At 36.0% G+C, this 23,556-nt stretch overlaps 1 protein-coding gene across 1 annotated transcript in view; it reads left to right on the top strand.

Annotated features, from left to right (window-relative positions):
* hibch (3-hydroxyisobutyryl-CoA hydrolase) overlaps nucleotides 1-23,556 on the top strand; it is a 34,436-nt gene that overhangs the window by 3,722 nt on the left and 7,158 nt on the right. Inside the window, exons 7-10 of the mRNA XM_067408620.1 lie at nucleotides 10,012-10,090; nucleotides 16,788-16,933; nucleotides 21,279-21,365; nucleotides 23,429-23,487. Of these exons, the coding sequence (XP_067264721.1) occupies nucleotides 10,012-10,090; nucleotides 16,788-16,933; nucleotides 21,279-21,365; nucleotides 23,429-23,487 (371 nt within the window). The remainder of the gene's footprint in view (nucleotides 1-10,011; nucleotides 10,091-16,787; nucleotides 16,934-21,278; nucleotides 21,366-23,428; nucleotides 23,488-23,556) is intronic.

The raw sequence follows: 23,556 nt of genomic DNA, 5'->3' as shown, positions 1-23,556 counted from the left end.
GTCATAAATCCCTCTTTTAATCCTCTTAATTTCTATCCTGCACTGTGTATTTTATCCAATAGGTGTCAGCAGTGAGCTGCTCTTGCAAACAATCTTTGGGTTTCTTGCGAATCAATTCTCAAGGCGAGGCTAGGCTATTGATTAGTCTTGGATTGAATAACACTTTATATCATTGTGTCCATGTTGCACATATTACACGTAGGCTTAAATGTCATTAATTTAATCAGTTAGTAATTAGAAATGCATCACAAACGATTCTGGATCAACCCACAAAATGTCATACTCAAAATGGTAAATGAATTTCCAATTATTCTGCTAATTACCAAAAAAAAAAAAAAAAACTGTAAAGGTGCCTAAAATTTCCTTTAATGAATATTCTGCTGAAAATGGTGCTGTGTGTAATTTTTTTGACAGTACTAAAGCATAAAAATACCATAATATATTTATAGATATTTAGGAGACATGCTAAGTTCACATACTTGTTTCTCTCATACAGCAGTCACGTGGTACAGTTATGAGCTTGCAGAAAACTCCCCACTTACCAGTTGTAATTACGAGTTCTACGAGGACATGAATGCTTTGAAATATCATTTTTATGATGGCGTGAACGCACCTTTATTCTACTTTAAAATTTGCATGTCGGAATGTCTGTTTTTGTTTTGGTCTGTGTGATCCCGCCCACTTGCAATTTACCCAATAGTATTTCGACACCCCGGGTTGCCAGTTGGCAGAAAACACAGCGTATTGCAGCCATGGAAGACAGCAAACAAACCCAGATTCTACCCGACTTAAAAAGCCTCAGCATCCATCTAAAAATCTTGATGACCTGAGGCATATTAACACGCAGATAAATCAACAGTATAAGGCTTGTCGCCATCAGGTGTCAATTGCGCTCGTTCCTGTTGTGTGTCCTCAATCCGCCAACCTGTCAGTCTGAGGAGGAGGGGGCGGGGAAAGGAATCTCTCCAATATTTTGTATTTGGACTGCAGTACCCATTTCAACCACTAGCTGTCAACTGTTACGTACACCTTTAGCCCTCTGGTGCTCGTGTGGCGGTCAAAAATGACCTTTTTTTAATTAAATGAATATGCTACATTTTAATCCAATAATGTTTTTTATACAACATTTTTAGGGTAGGCTATTTTATGGTACTAAATTGCATTTATGCAGTAGTTATAATCCATTTATTCACTTTTTGTGCATGGACCTGAAAATGAAATGTCCAACTTAAACTGTCATATTAATCTTTACGTTTATTGTTATGAAAAATTAGCAAAAATACTATTTTCTATTTTTATATGAAATATATATGTTCCAAAACATGTTTTACTCTGAAACTGTGAGAAGATCAAAGCTATAAACCTAAACAAGTTGTGTTACAAATGTGAAGTTGATATCTCAAAAAATGAGCTTTCAGTAAGAATTTGTTTGGGTGCAGTACCAAAAGTTTCCACTAGATGAAATTTTTTTCCCATTCATTTCCAATGTTGTCCTTTTTGACTGTGAGGAGTACAAGTGTGACACTTTTTTTTTCAGAACCTTTTCGAATCATGTCCATGATTTTTTTGTGTGCGTGTTCACATAGCAATTGCCAAAATCTTTTCGACCAAGTTTCGTACCATTCCAATGAAGTAAAAAATTCTAAAGTAACAAAACTTAAAATTTTTCAGTCAAAAATGACCGAAGAGCACCAGAGGGTTAAGCAGCATTTTCAGATGTTGTAAAGTAGAGCTTTCACTACAACATGAATGTATTCATCTGTACTAATGTTTTAGTGCTTAACTGTAAACATATATATTTTTTTAAATTTACCATCATAACGGAGCATTTGAAGTATTACTGTCTTCATAGTTTCATGGGGTTCTGGCAGTAGGAAAGCAATGTCACATGGGAAATCTGTCACCTCCTGGTGTTTGATTGATCAGGGATTCTGTCAAAGTCGAGGTACGGTGGGTTGTACACCCCAGTGATGTACATTTTTTGGATGTTTGATGCAGAGCTGCTGCGTGATGTGCGTCAGCTGAGGACTTTTATCTGAGGAACTGTTATTTAAGAATAGAATGACCAAGCAAGTTCACTGAGCCCATGCTGACCTCAGATGTCTCTAAGGTTTAGAAATGAATTTTTTCCATTTACTCAGATATTTGAGAAAAAGAAATGGGCAGTAGCTGCAGAATCACAGATAATGTCATTACAGAGCTTGCAGGGCAGCCCTGTATTGATATTCCACAGCCATTCTAGTTTTTTTTTCCCTTCTTCCTCGCCATCATTAAAGGGATAAAAATTCACTCAGAAATGAAGAATGACTTTACTATGACTATAAATGAATACTATAGGCTATATTTTCTGTGGAACACAAATTTTTAAAATTATTAAGCAGCAAAAGACTTTTATGTCTTTGTTTTCCTATGTGGAGCATAACAGACAGCTATAGCTTTTATAATTTTGTTATTTTTGGATGATCTATTTCTTTTATTTGCAGACTTCATTATGTTCAATATTTGTAGCTGCTTCTACTTTTTAATAAATTTCATATAAAATATTTACAATCTCCTGTTGACTTGGGTTGATAGAATGGTTTAACCAGTAGCAAAAATGTAAACATAATACTTGTGTACTTTTTTGTGATTGGTTCTCGTTCTTTTTTGTTTGTTTGTTTGGCATACTAAGTTGTGTTTGTGGTTCTTGCTTCTACACTACTGTTCAAAGGTTTAGGGTCTGCAAGATTTCTGTTTTGTTTGTTTGTTTTGAAAGAAACTGATACTTCCATTCAGCAAGGACATGTTAAATTGATCAAAAGTATTGTCTGTTAAAAGTGACAGTAAAGACATTTATATTAGAAAATATATATGTATAAATATTAAATTATATGTACAAAAATATTAATCCACACAACTGTTTTCAAACGTGATAAGATCAGCATAATAGAATGATTTCTGAAGGATCAAGTGACACTGAAGACTAGAGTAGTGATGCTGAAAATTAATCTTTGCTGTCACAAGGATAGATTTTAAAATATATATAAAAATAGAGCAAAAACAGCTACTTTAATTGTTATAATCACATTAATACTGTATTTTTTACTACTAATAAATGCAGCCTTGGTGAGTGTCATTTCCTGGAATTTCAAATCTAGTTTTAAAAATGACACTTAAGTTCATTCATTCATTCATTCATACTAGTCTGAAGCAGCCTTCCAGAATCCCTATTTAGAGTTGTACGGAAGACAACATATCATCCCGTCAATATGAGTGGTAGTAGATTATCCAATAAATCATCATGAACATCAAAATGATGTTCTTCAGTGGTCCAGCTGAATGGAACACATTTAGTAATGGAACAAATATGCAATCACTCTTGGTGGGTGTAACATAGCTCACACCTGCAGTGTCTCAGTGTGATCTATGAGCATCTCTTTGATCTCACACACTGGCCTGTCAGAGGGTGGCTGCGCCGCACCTTTAATACCTTCCTGACCGTCGCTCCTTATCATTTATTCCTTGTTTTTTTTTTCTTCTACGTATTTCCAGCATTTGTAAGAATGTTTTCATTTTGCTTTGATCATAAAGTCAGCATTTGTGGATCACTATAAAGATGACGTTTGGACCCCAGAGAATTCACATTCTGATGAACTTATCTCATTTACTTTGCTTGAATGTGTGTGTCTAGGTTTAAAGCTCTGCTTGTATTTGGGACAGAGTTACAGTCACAGCATGCAAACTTATTTTGGACCTGGCAACAAATATGGGCAGCAGGATGTGATGCCACACTTTTGGGCATCTGTTATGAATAAATTATACATTGTAAGTGACTAATAATAATAAATTCAGTTTTACAGATGTTGGAAGAGCAGTTGGAAGTAGGTCAGATCAACTCAGATTCATATAAAATCGTTAAACATACAAAAAAGATCTTTCATATGACCTCTGTTTTTGATCATCTCAATTATGTAATGAAAAATCATGTCTTTAGTACTTCTGTAGCTTGATGCTTACTAAATGATAATTAAGCAGAGCAACTGGACATATGCAGTAATACAGACGACCGGAAAGAGAAGGACAGCTGTTATATAAAAAGGCAGCTTGAAAGCTTTCAGCTTCACAGAATTTGTGTATTGTTGCATTCTGAATCATGTAGAGCACAATTCATAATGCCAATGCAACCGAGTAAACGTTACAATCTCTATAGTGAACATGAGCATTAACTATACGTTTAGGGGCAGTAAAATGTTTTAAAGTTTTTGAAAAAAGTCTCTTATGCTCTTAATGCCTGGCTCACACTACAGGAGTTTTAGGCCGATTTATGCCCGATTTTCCCCTCCCGAGAATCTGAGAAAAAATCTTGTCCATGACCTCGATCGGTTCCGATGTTCGGCGCAGATTATCTGGTAATGTGAGACGTTGACAAATAAAATCTTGCACCTCCCGATCTGATCTCACACAAATCGGGCTCACCCCGATCATATCAAACATGTTTGATATTTATCGGGATGAGCAAGATTGTAATAACATCAGTACTGTCACAATAGCCAATAGGAAACAAGTATACGACGCAACGGAAGTGACAGACATTTCGAAATGGCGACCGCGAAACCAAGATCAAGGAATCTACAATGTAAAAGGTGACACTAGCGCTTTTGAACTACAGTAACGTTAGGCAGGCAATATTATAACGGTAAACATTCTAGCACACTACGATAGTAATAAAAGGTAAATTTTACCTCCATTTCTCGCTGAAGAACTGACAATCCACGTTGAGCACGTCTCCTCAACCATTTTTTCATCCACACTCATTTATTCTTCCGCTTTTGTGTTTTCTCACAACAAACGATTATTATTGCTACAGCAAGTTTCCGTGTTTCAGTAGCCTATCCGACCTTTCGATCTGCTGCGTAGATCACGTGACGCGCTTCCTCTGGCAGATAATCTTAATAACATTTTGTAGTGTGTGATGCTCCGCGAATTTCAAATCTTGTAGTGTGAGCATGTTTAAGATTTGAGGGAAGAAAATCTGCAAAGATTCTCCTGAAGTGTGTGCTGCAACCAGATTTTTAATTGGATAGGATTTTAAAACTCCTGTAGTGTGAGCCAGGCATAAGTTTTACAGTGAAACTGTAATATTGCACAATATTTACTAGGATTCAAATAACTGTTTTCTATTTTATTATATTTAAATGATGCAAGGCTGAATTTTCAGCATCATCACATGTCTTCAGTGTCACATTATCCCTCAGAAACTCGAAATGTTGAAAATAGTCATGCTGCTTAATATTAAAACATTAATATAACACATTATGCTTAATGTTTTTATTTCATGATTGTTTGATGAACAGAAAGAATTTATTTGAAATAGCATTATTTTTAAATATATATATATATATATAGCTGCCTATGTTTAAGCATGACATTGCTCTTTTATGTTAACAGGAACATTTTTTTTTTCTCCACCACTGGTGTTTTTAGATTCAGTGTTTTGCCAAGTACCTGATAAAGCTGTTTGTGTTTTTTTGGGGATATGTGATGAAACGTTCCAGAGCCCTTTCATGTTCGAAAACTACCAGATTAAAGATATGTTCTTTAAACATTTTTGGCTAAATTTATGTTCCATATCAGTATCCTAAAGAGGGGGTGATGTTGTTTTTGATAGGTACTGTTTTCCATCCTGGAGGTGATTATTAATTTTAGATGCTGCCTACATTGTCTGCAAGTTTTCTGTCAGATTTCAGCCAAACATTTTGGAGAATGGATGAGAGTTTCCACCGCTTCTAGGTAATTGATTTGATGCCTCCAGCTACACCATGTGCTTCCCGTTTGACTCAGAATACTTAAAAATTTGCCAAACGATTCAACAGCGTATTCCTACTGCTTCTTCTGCCCCGATTCTGTGATAGTTTGAGATGGTTTTTCTCACTTAATTGTAATCAACCTTATGAGTTTTCATGCAAGTGACACATGTGCTCTGATCACAACATGCTTCTCAAATCCCCCAGGAGAAGATCATCATTGTCTTTTAATGAGCAGCCCGTTGAGAATGCAGTCCCCGGGTGGTTTTGTATTAACTGATTTCATCAGTCAGTCATGTGCTGTGATCTGATGAGTGACATCAGCTACATTTATTGAAGTGATGAAGACGATGATGCTGATGTTATGACAGAATCAGGTCGAGTTTTTCCGTGGCGACAGTGAATGGCATGCTTTGCAAGGTTGTTTTGTAAGTTTGTGTTTCTTTACATTCCAGAATATTTTCTTCATTAGCCGTTTCTAATTTTTTGAGGATGATTCATCACTAGTGCTAATTAGTGGAAAACACTATTCGAAAATGGTGCACTCATATTACTATGAATGGGAGAAAGTGCAATGCGCAATATTTTGGAATAAGTCCCGTCTTCTATATAAAAGAGCAGATTGGTAAAGTCTTTGCTTCACTGCAGCTGCTGTTAGAAGATCTGGTTGCTATAGAAACAGTCAGTGTTCTGAGATGTGCGCTTAGGACTCCACATGCGCATTGGCAGATCTAGCCTGAAAAACAAGCTTTTTAACTAGTACTCGATTAATCGCATCTAACATAAAAGTTTGTAAATATATCTTATAGGCTATATTGTGTACATACACACACACAACACAAATATATAATATATATTTACAAACTTTTATGTAAGATGCGATTAATCACAATTAATCGATTTGAGAGCACTTTTTTTAACTCTGAGTGTAAGAAACGACAATATTTCATTGGTGATTTCAAATATGAAATTTAATTGTAAGCTTGGTGAACAGCTTTGGAGAATTTGATGTTTCCCCATTCAAAGAGATAGGAGCTGTACTTGCATGACTGAAATAGCTGCCCGAGAGGCGTTTCAAAGATGCCCGTCGAGTGAAATGGCTTGCCTTAAAAGGACTATGTTAGTGGCCAACTAGTATATTTCTTTCTCCTGCGATGATGTCGATATTTAAAGCAAGGTGGTTAATGGTTGATATAATGCTAATATACAATATCGTTCAAAAGTTTGGGGTTAGTTTTTTTTATATATATATATATATATATATATAATATATATATATATAGAAATTAATACTTTTATCTATCCTCAAGGCTGTCTAGTGGAACTGATAGATATTCGTCCAGTATCAGTTATCTAAAAATTTTCATCATTACTGCAAAAAGACCTGGTAATCGTTTAGTTGTGTCTGTAATGCACCAAGAATATCAGCCGTGTGCTAGGGTTGCTGTGTTGAACCATTTGTTTCTAATTCGCTGTGTATGTGAACAAGCTGTGGAGCTTCAGAGCACATAAAGATACGGTGTGCCGTACATCAATGGACTGTTTGTTATTCCGTTCCTGCGTCTGCTGCTTAGGAGATGCAGTCATGATGCAGGGTCTCAAACACTACTAAATCACCAAACATGTTGTTGGTGTTTCACTATAGCAACAGTGCTTAGGGAGAGGCTTAAGTTCTGACACTGTGCATATGGTGCACAACGTTCCAAATTGACTGTTCACTCTTTTTCTGCTGCTATTTTTTTAAAAGGACAAGTTCAGGAGTAGTTGCTCGTTTTTTCTGTTGCAAACCATAGAGACATTTTCCATAAAATTTTCCATAAAATGATAGTTTATAGTAACCATGGCCTGTCAGTCTTCAAAAAAAAAAAACACACAAAAATGAGTCTGTAAGAACTGTGCACTACATACAGCGGGTACGGAAAGTATTCAGACCCCCTTAAATTTTTCACTCTTTGTTATATTGCAGCCATTTGCTAAAATCATTTAAGTTCATTTTTTTCCTCATTAATGTACACACAGCACCCCATATTGACAGAAAAACACAGAATTGTTGACATTTTTGCAGATTTATTAAAAAAGAAAAACTGAAATATCACATGGTCCTAAGTATTCAGACCCTTTGCTCAGTATTTAGTAGAAGCACTCTTTTGATCTAATACAGCCATGAGTCTTTTTGGGAAAGATGCAACAAGTTTTTCACACCTGGATTTGGGGATCCTCTGCCATTCCTCCTTGCAGATCCTCTCCAGTTCTGTCAGGTTGGATGGTAAATGTTGGTGGACAGCCATTTTTAGGTTTCTCCAGAGATGCTCAATTGGGTTTAAGTCAGGGCTCTGGCTGGGCCATTTAAGAACAGTCACAGAGTTGTTGTGAAGCCACTCCTTCATTATTTTAGCTGTGTGCTTAGGGTCATTGTCTTGTTGGAAGGTAAACCTTCGGCCCAGTCTGAAGTCCTGAGCACTCTGGAGAAGGTTTTTCGTCCAGGATATCCCTGTAGTTGGCCACATTCATCTTTCCCTCGATTGCAACCAGTCGTCCTGTCCCTGCAGCTGAAAAACACCCCCACAGCATGATGCTGCCACCACCATGCTTCACTGTTGGGACTGTACTGGACAGGTGATGAGCAGTGCCTGGTTTTCTCCACACATGCTGCTTAGAATTAAGGCCAAAAAGTTCTATCTTGGTCTCATCAGACCAGAGAATCTTTTTTCTCACCATCTTAAAGTCCTTCAGGTGTTTTTTAGCAAACTCCATGTGGGCTTTCATGTGTCTTGCACTGAGGAGAGGCTTCCGTCGGGCCACTCTGCCATAAAGCCTCGACTGGTGGAGGGCTGCAGTGATGGTTGACTTTCTACAACTTTCTCCCATCTCCCGACTGCATCTCTGGAGCTCAGCCACAGTGATCTTTGGGTTCTTCTTTACCTCTCTCACCAAGGCTCTTCTCCCCCCAATAGCTCAGTTTGGCCGGACGGCCAGCTCTAGGAAGGGTTCTGGTCGTCCCAAATGTCTTCCATTTAAGGATTATTAGGCCACTGTGCTCTTAGGAACCTTAAGTGCAGCAGAAATTTTTTTGTAACCTTGGCCAGATCTGTGCCTTGCCACAATTCTGTCTCTGAGATCTTCAGGCAGTTCCTTTGACCTCATGATTCTCATTTGCTCTGACATGCACTGTGAGCTGTAATGTCTTATATAGACAGGTGTGTGGCTTTCCTAATCAAGTCCAATCAGTATAATCAAACACAGCTGGACTCAAATGAAGGTGTAGAACCATCTCAAGGATGATCAGAAGAAATGGACAGCACCTGAGTTAAATATATGAGTGTCACAGCAAAGGGTCTGAATACTTAGGACCATGTGATATTTCAGTTTTTCTTTTTTAATAAATCTGCAAAAATGTCAACAATTCTGTGTTTTCTGTCAATATGGGGTGCTGTGTGTACATTAATGAGGAAAAAAATTAACTTAAATGATTTTAGCAAATGGCTGCAATATAACAAAGAGTGAAAAATTTAAGGGGGTCTGAATACTTTCCGTACCCACTGTACATACACTACCGTTAACATTTTGGTGTCAGTAAGATTAATTAATACTTTTATTCTGCAAAGATTCTTCAAATCATAAGTGACAGTAAAGCCATTTATATAAAAAATGCTGTTAAAATATATAAATGCTGTTCTTTTGAACCTTCTATTTATCATAGAAAAATGTCAGCTTTGGTGAGCATAAGGGACTTATTTCAAAAACATTAAAACATTTTGAACAGTAGTGTAAGTTAATCTTAAAAAATGTATGAAAATGATTGCATTAGATAACATAATGCCAAATCAAGTGGCCTATGCAAGGAACTTGTCTGACATTTTTGCAATGACAATGCTTTAAAGAGTGGCATTTGGTTGCACCAAATTTGACAACTAGAAAGACAATACATTTTGTGTTCATCTTTAAAAACATTTTTTTCCATTTAAAACCTTACAAACCTGGCAATTTGCGCTTGTACTAATTCTTTAAAACGAACTGCCTATTATACTTTATCTGATGCAATTAATGTCACCATGAACTGAGCTGTCCACAAACTTTTGAACGGAAGTTTCTTTTTTGTGTGAACTATTTCTAGTGTCTTACAGTAGATGAGTGTGGAGACTTTACCTCTCATTCTACATCTCTTTCCACCTGGTCTGTGAACATGGTACCCAATTATTGATCTGTACTGTTTTCTCTGTCTTTGCAGGGCGTGGGTCTTTCAGTTCATGGACGGTTTCGTGTGGCCACTGAGAAGACACTGTTTGCCATGCCAGAGACAGGCATCGGTAAGAGCCAGCCTGTGTTCCTCTCTCTCCCTGTGGGCTGAAACTGGGTTATAATCTGAGTTTTCATTAATAATGCAAGATGGCTTTGGTTTCACAGGAATCAATAGTACTTCATCCCAAAAAATGAATGTAAAAATTGAATGTGAAGCAGCATTTACCAAAAAAGAAACTCTAGTTTTGGCACATCTATTTAAGTAGCATTTATTTATAGTTTTAAGTAGCATTTATAGTTCACTTATAATTACAGAGAAGTTTTGTGTTTTGTTTTGTTTTGTTGTTTCCTTCAAAATTGTACACACCTAAAGGGTTAGTTCACCCAAAAATGAAAAGTATGTAATTAATAACTCACCCTCATGTCGTTCCAAACCCGTAAGACCTCCGTTCATCTTCGGAACACAGTTTAAGATATTTTAGATTTAGTCCGAGAGCTTTCTGTCCCTCCATTGAAAATGTATGTACGGTATACTGCCCATGTCCAGAAAGGTAATAAAAACATCATCAAAGTAGTCCATGTGACATCAGTGGGTTAGTTAGAAGTTTTTGAAGCATCGAAAATACATTTTGGTCCAAAATTAACAAAAACTACGACTTTATTCAGCATTGTCTTCTCTTCCGGAATCCTTTCCATTGAACTGATTCCATTGAATTGATTCCATTGAACTGATTCCATTGAATCCTTTCATCTGTCGGCGTTGGTAATGCACTTTTACGTCGTTGTTTGTGGCGATTAGGACATCCGCGACATGCACACTTATGCACCATTTTAAAAAATATAGCAATACCAAAATACAAACAATGTAGAATAGCTTGAATACAGCGTGCGTTTAGTTTCAGTTTTTTCTGTTTCTTCATGTAATCCCAGATGGATTCGATGATGGTGAGATCAGATCTCCGTGTGGAGCATACCATCTGTTGTCAGACTCCTTGTGCATACAAAAAATCTCACTGGATTATTACAATTAATGGCAGAAGGAATGTTTGTAAATGTAAACTGATATTTCCTACTGACACACTATAGCAAAAGATATAAATAACTGGCTTAAAACTTTTTTTTTTTTTTTGTGAAAATACTAACATGCCCACCCAAGACTTCTGCACAGTACTGTATTTCATTGCGAGCGTGCCGAGAGAGCTCTGCACACACGCTGTTCTGATTGGTTGTGTGATATCTGATTTGTCTATTTAAGATGGGGTTATTATTTATATAGATATACTATATAAATCTTTCAACTCATGACCAGCCAAATTACCAGCAGACTAACATGAGCTGAAGTCTGCCTCTGAAATAACACAGCACTCACCTTTTGTAACTAAAAAAGGCCCAAGACTTCTCAAAGCAGTCTTTCACAGCAAATTGTTTAGGGCAGTATTATGTGGAAACTGCTTTGAGAGATGGTGTGCAGTGGAGCACCTGTCTGATGCTTGAGCTCTTTGAATGAGCGGCATGCTGAAACGCTCCACAGACAGCGGGAATCTCCGTTTCGCTCATGGAAGGAATTCTGGCGATGCAGATGGCATTCGATCAATCTGCTGCTGATATGTAAGAGAGTGGGTCTTGTTCCAGTCGTGGAGCCAACAGATGATTCTTGCGCTGCAGTGTGCAGATTTCATTCTCTAACCTCTCATCTGGTCTAGGTTTGGTGGAACTCAAATGTGGACAGCTCAGTTCATGGTGACATTAATTGCATTAGATAACAAAGTTATAAATAAAAGCCAGTTTGTTTTTAAATAACAAGCACAAATGGCCAAGTTACACTAAATTTAAGATTACGATAAGTAAGTTTTTTTACATTTATATGTAGAAGCTTGTTTCCACCACTGAATAAAAAATAAGAAAGGTAATTGCGACTATCTCACAATTCAGACTTTTTTCTCACAATTGTGAGATATATAAACTTGCAATTCTGACTTCTTTTCTCAGAATTGTGAGATGTAAATTCGCAATTGCGATTAATAAAGTCCAATTCTAAGGAAAAAAGACTGGCTTTTTCTCAGAATTGCAAGTTTATGTCTCACAATTCTGTTTTTATAACTTGCAAATGCAACTTTATATAAAGAACTTGGAATTGTGAGATAAAAAGTATGCCTTTTTATGTTTATTTTGCGTCAACAACAAGCTTCCATACTTATGCTCATCATTTGATTGTTTATTTGCATTTATTTGAATTGTGAGTCCAATTCTGAGTAAAAAAAAAGTTTATATCTCACAATTCTGACTTTATAATTTACAATTTTGACTTTAATTCTAACTTTATTACTCAATTCTGGCTTTATAATTCACAATTCTGGCTTTATAACTCACAATTGCAACATTATCTCACAATTCTGACTTTATAACACACAACTGCGAGTTTATATCATGCAATTGTGAGAAAAAAGTCAGAATTGTGAGATAAAAAGCCACAATTACCTTTTTTATTTTTTATTTTGTGGCAGAATTCAAGCTTCCATACTTATGCTTATCATTTGATTGTTTATCTGCATTAATTTGAATACATTAAAAACAGTAATATTGTGAAATATTATTACAATTTAATTTACAGGAATTACATTTATTCCTGAATTTCAGCAGCCATCCTGTCTTGATCCTCCAGAAATCATTCTAATATGCTGATTAAAATCAATGTTGAAAAATTCTGCTGCTTAATATTTTTGTGGAAACCATGATAGTTTTTTCCACAGTATTTTGATGAATAAAAAGTTCAAATGAACAGCATGTATTTGAAACAGAAATATTTTGCAACATTTTAAATGTCTTTACTGTCACTTTTGATCAATTCAATGTATCCTTGCTTAATAAAAGAATTAATTTCTTAAAAAAAAAAAAAATCTTAATGACCCCAAATTTTCGAACTGTAGTTTTAAGTGTCCAAATACTCCTGGACATCCAGTGTTACACCAATGCTGATGTTTTAAGAGAAACTGACTGTTTTAACAAAGTTTACATATTAAATTCTGTCATCACTTACTCACCCTATACAGGGTTAGAAGGACATAATGTTTATTTTTGGGTCCAAAGTGAATGTTTCCACATCCATCTTTCATAACCATTCCCTCAGAATATATCCATGTGTGCTGCTGTCTCACTTTTATTGCGCATGCTTTCGATTTTTCGTGCCTCTTTTCATTCCACGTTCTAATCACACCCTGTGAATGGTATGTTGGGAGCCTTGATGCGGTATAAATCAGATTGTCTGTGATGAATACCCTGACCTTGTTCCTATCACATGCTCCTACACATGTAGGCAGAAGTCTGCCTTGGCTATTGTAAATCATTCTGGACTCCTAATGAGAGCGCTTTACAGCATTTCCTCCCGGGCTGCACAGTGTCCTTCACTCTTGCAAGCCTTGGGCAAAGACTCCCTGCAGAACTGTTAGAGTGGCAGGAAGTAGTGCTAATCACGGTCTGTGACACATCTGTTAAGTGTCTGCACAATTGCGTGCGTGTGTGTATTTGATTGAGTGAATGCATGGCGTCTCTGTGCCATCACCCGCTAATTCCATTAAGAGCCTGTGTTTCTCAACCCCAGATGAATGAATAATCCTCTTTGGGTTAGCACTTGTCTTAATGGTTTATTCTGCGGTAAGGCAGCCAGCCTCATCTGTCTTGCAACTGGTACTTCCTTATAGTTCTTCCTCCTTGACATGAGGAAGTTAAACAAGTACTACATCATCATGTGTGCATGGGATTCGTGTGGATGTTTCCTTTGCCACTCTGGTTTTAAGAATGCTGTCAAATCCAGATCAATTTGAAGTGTGACCCAGTTATATTGGTGTATCCCCCTGGCAAACAAGGTGATTGACCTTGCTGACATGCAACTCCCCCTTCTTGGCTCTGGTCCCACTCCCACTTGATAATGCATGCACAGGGAGAGCATTTGGATAATCTCCAATTATCCTGAATGAGGTACAAAAACCCACACTGTATTTACAGACTTTACTGGGGGGGTTATTTATTTATTTATTTATTTTGCATGCCGATTTTAAAAAAGAAAAATGTGCAGAATTAATACATGTTAATTTTCCCCTCATTATTTATTTTTAATATTTAGTTAAATGAGTAGTACTTTTTAAAAAAATATGTTTATAATGATGTGTCTCACAAACTAGAAGCTATTAATAATTTTTTTTTTTTTTTTTTTTTTTTTCGGTGTAAATATGCAGAAATAATAATTATTTTAAACTGGTTTACCCAACAGGTTTCAAATAAGTTTGCCTTTTTGCTATAGGTTAGACAAACACATAAGGCCACCTCTGACTCATGCCAGTGTTATTTTAGTATCATTAATGCACTATTGTAGATTTTGTTAATGTTTTGAATTAGATTATTTTTATTAATTTTGTTTTTGTCATTTTATTAGTTTTTTTTTTTTTAAATATGTCTATAGTTATTAATTTTAATTTATTAGATTTAGTTGTTTTAGTACTTCAACTGTACATCAAAGGAAAATGTTGCCTTGTCACCTAGCTGGAATATGTTTTTATATATATTTTATATTGTTTTAAATAACAATTTTTTTTTTTTTTTTTTTTTAATATGGTTTTATCTCTTTCTCGCCATGAATATAGCTGGCATGGCATTATACTATAAACAAAGAAACAAATTTTATGGTTTTAGTTTTAGTTAATGACAATAACCCTGACTCGTGTCATTGGTTGAGACAGTTTTTCTAGTGTCACTCAAACAAAGAATATTTTGATAGTTCTACGTTGTATACACTTTTCAGGAAAGTTTCACACAAAGTAGTACTTTTGAAAACTGTTTAAAATGAGTCAAGTTGAAAAAGTAGCTAAACTACAAGCCATTAATAGCCAATTACATAAATACATACATATAGTGCATACATATTTGGGTCAATGACTTGACCAACCTTTATAATAATAAAAAACAAAGATATGACATCCAAAGTTTGTAAAGAAGTACAACTAGATCTCTTTTATTGAATCCAAAAGGTTCCAATTATACTTTGCTACATATAAAGGTATTTTAAAGATTTTGAAGTGTCAAAAGGTCATTTGGTTTAACCGTCCAAAGGCCAATACAGCCATTTATTTTGTGATTAAAATATCTTAAAAATGAAATAAATGTATATATTTTTTATTCTGCCATGATTTTTATAACATCATATATCAACATAATGCAAAATGGTATTAAAATTATGTGTAGAAGTCATTGCTTTGTTATGAGAAAGAATGTTTAATTAATAAATTTAATTTATGTCATACGGAGTAACCAATATAAAGGGACCATTTTGGATCAAGTGAAAATATCATCATTCGGTAAAGCCGAAAGTTTGGTTAAACCAAATGACTTTTCTTGGTGACAAATTTTGTCTTTCTTGTAAAAAATGACAAAAGCTGTGTTCATTGATTATAAAAACCACATAATCTTATTATTAACACTTAATAAAACTTCAAAATTAATTGTCTCATTATGTTTTTTTACACTTTTAAAAACCTTATTCATCAAGGACCCATTTTGATTTATTACACGATACTCCAGTCATATCAGCAGTGTAATAAAGTTTCATTGGCATAAATATTGATTGATTTGATTGATTTACCCATTTGCCATAGATTGCAAAAACACAGTCCTGCCCCGACACCATTGGTTGAGCCACTGCTACTATGTGGGGGTGCTCATACAAACAACATTTTGTTTTGTTTTTAAAAATTTCCCCTGATTTTTTTTTTTTTTTTTGGTCATGGTATGCTTTAAATGCTCCAGGCGAAGTGGGATTCCAGAAGGAAAGCACCAAGAACAGCATGGTGGCAGTAGCCTTGAGCCATTTGTGCTGAGCTGTGCCATTCACCCATGGCGGCACCTTCTCTGACAATGTGCCAGCCATCTGTGCGCCGAAAGTGCAACCCCCCTACCAGTCATGCGACCTGAACCCCTCCTCTTCACCCCCTTCTGCTTATGGATTAAGGGGCTATTTGAGTCTTAAAACTATGCTAGTCATGAAACAAAGCAACTGGGTGAACGGCAAACGTAATCTGCATTTATGATATTACATTTGCCTCCTGGAATCAGGTCAGGGGGCTTAATCCTGTCGCGCCTTATTCAGAATTGTACCTCATGCTGAGTGTGTATGAGGGAAGTGATGTCATTTTCTGAGCCATTGGCTTACTACAAAAAAAAAAGCGCATCAGGTTAATAAGATTGTAGTGCAGCATTATGACATTTCATAACCACATCCTGCAGACTGAACAGGTTATTTGATAACTGGATGGCTATGGCATAATTAGCAACTCTTTATGCTAGGGTTTTACAAACTAGAGGCCCTTGCAGATTATTTTAAATTATTGTTACGATTGTTTATTTTTAGGTTTATACATCTTAACATCTTTATATTTTAGGAAGGGTGTCCCTCGGTATTTTCATATTTGCTGGGTCATTGGCATCTAAAATTTATACAGCCCCTGTTTTATGTGGCTTGTACCATGAAATAGCTCACATAATCAAATTCATTTTAGTATTTCCTCAGTCACAGTTCTGACATTATTACTTATGAAATCACTTGAGCATTTGTAATAATTCCCTAACAAATGTCCCTTACTCCTGTGGCCTGAAATTAATTTATTTTCTTGTGTAAAGATCATTAAAAGTCATGTCTCATTGCTCGTGTCTCATAGCAGATTTTGACTTCAGCTCATGCTCTAAATGGCGTTTGTTTTGTGTGTTTTGATTCTATAGGTCTGTTCCCTGATGTTGGTGGCGGCTACTTCCTGCCTAGACTTCAAGGCAAGCTGGGACTTTTTCTCGCCCTGACAGGGTTTCGCCTCAAAGGAAGAGATGTTCAAAAAGTTGGAGTGGCTACTCACTTTGTGCAGTCTGAGAAGGTACTGTATACTGTATATACTCTAGTAACTGGCCGATACATATTGGCTATTTCGTCTGACAATATTTGGCATTAATACTGTATATCATGTGTCAATTTGTCATAGTCTACTGATGGCCTTGAAAAAAGATTTAAGATTTTTGTGAATTGAGTAAATATTGTAAAATATTAGTGTTAATTTCATTTTAGCAATGTTGTGCATGTCTGATTTGCTTTAATTTTATATATTTTTGTATATATTATATTATGTAATAATATATATACATGTGTATTTTATAATTTAGTATATAAATGTATTTATTATATAGTATAAAACATTATAGTACATATATGTAGTTTATAAATTAGCATATGAAATATTTATTATGGTTTGTTATTTATTAATATAAAACATATATAATATATTTATATATATACTGTGTATATATATGAGCATCAATGACTACATTTACATGCACCCTTTTAATGCGATTATAATTAGATTAAGGCAATATTGCACCTCAGGTAAACACAATACTTTAAAGTGATGCAATCATCATTGTAGTAATATATATGACATATGCCATTTCAATTGCAATAATTAAACCATTGCAATAATTAAATAATTGCATATGATTTTAATTGCAATAAACAGGCATGTACACTTCAATTGCATCTATTCCACTCTGACCAAAGTGTGCTTGTGCTTGTGACGTACACAGACACTGTCATGCGCAGATTCGTAAACATAGTGGTAAATACGTGAGTCCATCATTTATGCTTTGAATATGTGAATAATGCCAGTAAAAAAAAAAAAACTCAATTCATAAGGAAAAATATGAATAATGAAAATTGTATGTGAACATGTAAATATCTTACTGCAATTAAATCCTTACTCTGATTATTGGAAATAATCACATTATTGGTGCACATGTAAACGTAGTCATTGACAAAACCATGCAGCATTTTCACATCTAGCCCCTGGTTGGGACACGGTAGTAAGAAGAAGAAACTAGGGACAGTTTTAGTACAGTTTCGAGAGGATGAAACTCCAATTCAAGGTAATGATGACTGAGCTGTGCTGGTGCTGGCCTCCTGGGCTTTTGGGCTCCAGTTCTTGAATTTGATGGTGAAATGAGAGAAGGTACTGAAAGGAGAGGACTTAGTCAGCGTTTCTCAGGCTTGCCAGCGAACGTTCGGCAGCAGGGGGCGACTGAGCACTGACACGACGCCCAGTTTATGTGCCAGAGGTGAAAATGAGTACCAGGGCTTGGCACTGCTGGAGAGAGAGAGGCATACAAGCCTACGTACACACACATCCTCTGGCCAAGGACAGACGACCAGCAGGATCTGACATACACGCTACTCACAGAAGTGACTTGTGATAAAAATAACCACAAAGGGGCTCTGAGGACAGGACGTTTGTTCGTACAGCAGAACTAGTTGTGAGCTGATTCATGTTGTTTTATGAGCAATGTTATACAACGCTGAAAATAATATATTGAGTCAGGCTGTATTATCATTCAACCATGAGCAGTACAAGGAATTTTAAAATTGTGATTTTTCTTCTGGAAGCTTATGCTAGAAGCTAAAAAAAAGACTGAAAATCATGAGGAAAAAAACATGAAATTTCTATAGTGAAAATGCATTTATAAATAGCTATAAAATAGCTATAAATATTTTTTTCCAAGTCTAATCTCTTTAAAAATATTTAATTAATAAAAAATAAAAAAATGAATTATTTAATACAATAAGATGGTCCCTTTTTATATCCTAGCATTATGCATTATATTCTTTTCAATTTGTTTCTATTTCACAATGCATATTGTTCCAAAACAACTTTAGAAAGAATAGTTACAGTACAATATAGGCTTAATAGACTGTTGATTTTTTCCAATGGCTGGCATTAGGTCAGTAAGCGGAGAGTAGGCGGTCTGTTGTGGCTGTTTGAACACATTCAACCACATGAGCGTCAACACTACGAAAGCAGTCCGGCCTAATGCATTTTCAACTACCTCTGGAAGTGGTCGAAAGTGGACAAGCTCAAAACATTTTAGACCCCGTTTATACCTGTATTTAGCATCGTCCACTTGTGATCCGATCGACCAAAGCACATCTTAAAGGATTAGTTCACTTTAAAATGAAAATTACCCCAAGCTTTACTCATCCTCAAGCCATCCTAGGTGTATATGACTGTAAATATATAGCTTCGCCAGACCACCTATGCCTTCCATTTTCAACTTACAAAAAAACTTAAATATAGATATTTTTCCTTTACTAACCCCCCCGGAGCTGTGTGGAGTATGTTTATGATGGATGGATGTACTTTCTTCAGCTTCATATGCATTGGTACCATTCACTGCCATTATAAAGCTTAGATGCGTCAGGATATTTATTAATATAACTCCGATTGTGTTCATCAGAAAAAAGAAATTCATATACACCTAGGATGCTTGAGGGTGAGTAAATCTTGGGCTAATTTTCATTTTAAAGTGAACCAATCTTCTGGCTTCTGAGATGTTGTCTCTCTCTTGGTCTCTGTGTATGTTTCTCTCTCCTAAGATGCATACTTATCCAAAAAGAAATGTGCACTTCAAATTCTTGAACGATGCTGTTATTTAACCAAAAAAAAAAAAAAAAGTGTGGAACGTTGGACACTTCATGCACTAAACTGTCGCAGATTGCCTTACATAGTGGAAGGGAAGGGCTATCTGACTCTGATGAAGCATGACAAAAAACCTTAATAAACCTCATACACTACTTGGTAGAGTAGTCATAGTGTATAGTACATCATTTGGGACACAACTCCAGTTAGTTAAAGGTTAGCTCTGTTCCAATACCTAGTGAAACTCATAAATGATCTATTTGAAACACCCTACATTGGGAACAACTCGTCACAAAAATAGCGCTCCTGAAGTGGACTCCATTCACAATTGATTTCAGTAGAGATTAACATTAGTATGTTGCTAAGCTAACAAATGATGCTCTAATAAGCATACAAATACATATGAGACACAGATATTGAGTTACAATATTGAGTTAATTATTTTTAATTAGACGCAATTTGTTTGCTCATTAACGAATACACCACAGGGACATTTTTTTTTTTTTTTTTTTTCATTTATACTCTCCGTTACTTAATGAAATACAGGTCAGCATTTCTCTCAGCTTGTTCATATTGGATGGGATTTTTCACAAACGTTTGGCGCAGTGCATTACCTTAAAGGGATAGTTCACCCAAAAATGAAAATTTGATGTTTATCTGCTTACCCCCAGGGCATCCAAGATGTAGGTGACTTTGTTTCTTCAGTAGAACACAAATGATGATTTTTAACTCCAACCGTTGCCGTCTGTCAGTCAAATAATAAGAGTGAATGGTCACACAATCTATAAGAGTCAATAAACATGCACAGACGAAACCAAATTAAACCCTGCGGCTCGTGACGACACATTGATGTCCTAAGACACGAAACAATCGGTTTGTGTGAGAAAACAGTATTTATATAATTTTTTACCTCTAATACACCACTATGTCCATCTGCATTCAGCATTTGCTTTTTGATGTCTGATCGCGCTCTGACAGCGGCAGTGATGTCTGGCGCATATACTTCAATGAGCGCGAGACATCACTTCCGTTGTCAGAGCGCGATCAGACCTCACTAAGCGAGTACTGAACACAGTTGGACATAGTGGTGTATTAGAGGTAAAAAATGATATAAATACTGTTCGTTTTCTCGCACAATCCGATCGTTTCATGTCTTAGGACATCAATGTGTCGTCACAAGCTGCAGGGTTTAATTTGGATTCGTCTGTGCATGTTTATTGACTCTTATAAACTGTGTGACCATTCACTCACATTATAAGACTGACAGATATCAACGGTTGGAGTTAAAAATCATCATTTCTATTCTACTGAAGAAACAAAGTCACCTACATCTTGGATGCCCTGGGGGTAAGCAGATAAACATCAAATTTTCATTTTTGGGTGAACTATCCCTTTAAGGTGCGGTCACATTTACTGTTGCTTGGCAAAATTTTGTGAACAAAGTCATTCCGTTAGAAATCCGCGTGAACAGGAGTTTCACACGAGGGCAAAAAAAGTTGACTTAGAAATTGTCCAGAAGGTGTTATGCTCATGTTGAGCTCACTTGTGGTGCCTTAAAAGGCTGGTTTTGGAGGTTTTGGATCAGAGCTATTGTTTTATGTTGTTTCACTGTGCCCCTGCAGTTACCATCAGGAAACTGCTTGTAAAAAGTCCTGTTGTAAACAACACATTCCCTTCTCTGCTCTTCAGTATCTGATCTAGACCCACTAGATTTTTTTCTACCTCTGAGTTTGAGAATTTTCCCATTTTTCTCTCCTGTCAGATTGCGTCTCTCGAGAAAGCTCTTGTTGACTTGAAGTCTCCATCTATCAGCGACGTGGCCCAACTACTCGATTCTTATCAAGAACAGGTATGTGGCAGAGACAGATGTGACTTTTTAAAACGGTCTGTGCAGACTTTTACAGCCTCAGTGCTTGCAGTTACTCTACACAGTGGTGAGTTGTGTAATCTGTTACCATAGCCACAGTATACAACACTGATGGATCTGCTTTCAGTGCAGCTTTATATGGTAAAAATTATATGCCATGTGGCAACACAAATGTGGAAGATTTTCTCTCATTAAATATAGTTTAATAGTTCTCTAAAAAAATGAACAGCCTTGTGTAGTTCCAAACCAGTTTCACTTTCTGTCTTCTGTGAAACACAAAAGAAGAGATTTTTTTAAAATGTTGACCGTTTTAAACAACATTTGAAACCCACTGACTTGCACAGTATGTACAATAAACAAAAACAGTCATTTTTCAAAACTTCTTATTCTGTGTTCCACAGAAGAAAGTCATGCAATTATATTAATAATTATTACAATAATACAATTATACAGCTATAATATAATATAATGTAGGAAATTTGGTCTGTGAGACTAGGCCTGTTGCAATTATTGATTGTCTGATCGTGGTTATTCGAACTAATAACAATTTATATATTTTATTTTTTATTATATTATATTATATTATATTATATATGATTTGCAGAGAAAAAAAGATTTATTAGGCACTGTAAGTGAAATGAACAAAACAGAATTAAATCGTAAGTCGCAATTATTTGTCTGACATTTGATCATCAGAACAAAATTCATGATTGTGACAGGCCTATGTGAGAGTATTCCTGAGCCTCTCCAAAAGCTCAAAGTCCCTGCTGTGTTTTAGTATACTCATTACACTCACAATGGCTTGGAGGTATGGATTTATAGCCATCTGTGATTAATGCTGTGAAGTTGTGTGTGCTGAACAGGAGTGTCTAAGTGAGAATTATTATGACTCATACAGTCTTTACATCACAAGACTTTCCAAAGATGGGGGGCAGATGACACGTTGCTTTCATGCTCTGGACAAATATATTAGCTTCCGCAGACCCTTCTGATAATTTCTTTTATTTTATTCTCTTCTGTTCTCAACAAATCTTGATAGTAGCCTAATTAAATATCCAGACGTTTTGAATTATTTACAGTTAGGTTTTGCATTATGGAATGGCAATAATGGGTCAGACACTGGATGTTATTTACATCTAGCAATGCTCCTGCTTCAAAGAGAGTTTATCTACAGCAGCTGTCACTAAACCATAAAACCATACACTTATATCAACTTTGTTCATCAAGGTTGCACTTTAAAGCCTGTAGATTGTTTGATACTAAAGATCAGTTAGGGTGTATCCAGACCCGAGCAGATAAGAAAGGAATATAGACACTTCCATTCTGTATTCAGATTGTGATAATGGTGAATTGTGATTCCATGTCATGGATTCTGTGAGAATGTATTGAAATAGAGATGTCTATGTCTGTGTATCGCTAGAGCAGGTGTAAAATGAAATGTCACTGGGATTCATGTCACAGCTTTCAAGCATAAGGAGGGGAGTAAATTAGTTTGACCATCCGTACACAGAAGATAAAATGATAAATGTGCTGGATTTGAAACTGTCTGTAAACAGTGTGTTAGTTTGTAGTGTGTTTATATTTAATCCCGCTCTGAGCAGTGTGAGTAGGACCAGTTACATGCTGACATGACCCAAATGGAAGCGAGGTTTGGGGGGGAGGAGTGTAATAGAGGCCAGCTAGTAAAGAGCTGTGTAAGTAAACCTCACTCCTCTGGGGACTGATGCTACATTACTTCTTTAAAGTACCATTTTGATGGATATTGTAAGCATCTATGTTGCAAATAAATCATCAAAATATGATCAGATGAAGGCAATTTAGTAGTCTGGATGTGACACATTCACTGAATTCAGACTTGCCTTGATACCTGCCTGATGAGCATTTTTCAGCTTTTAGATACAGCCACGGTTTCTGACCGGACAAAAATGGTGTCAAACATACTTTACTCGCACACAGACAGGATAGCAGTTGTCTAGGTTGAAATACAGCACTGCATATGTATTTCAGCAAGTGTCTAAACATAGGCTGCTGTTATGTCTCCTCAGAGCAGTCTGGATGCTGAGAAACCTTTTGTGCTGCAAGAACAGACAAAGGCCATCGACAGGTAAACTTAAACCTAAAATTTGCTTTATTGTCATATGCCTAACCCAGAATAGAATGAAACTAAAGCTCC

This window comes from Chanodichthys erythropterus, chromosome 14, assembly GCF_024489055.1.
Source record: "Chanodichthys erythropterus isolate Z2021 chromosome 14, ASM2448905v1, whole genome shotgun sequence".
Taxonomy (NCBI): Eukaryota; Metazoa; Chordata; class Actinopteri; order Cypriniformes; family Xenocyprididae; genus Chanodichthys; species Chanodichthys erythropterus.
The sequence above is the reverse complement of the archived record's forward strand: the minus strand, read 5'-3'. Positions and strand labels throughout refer to the sequence as shown.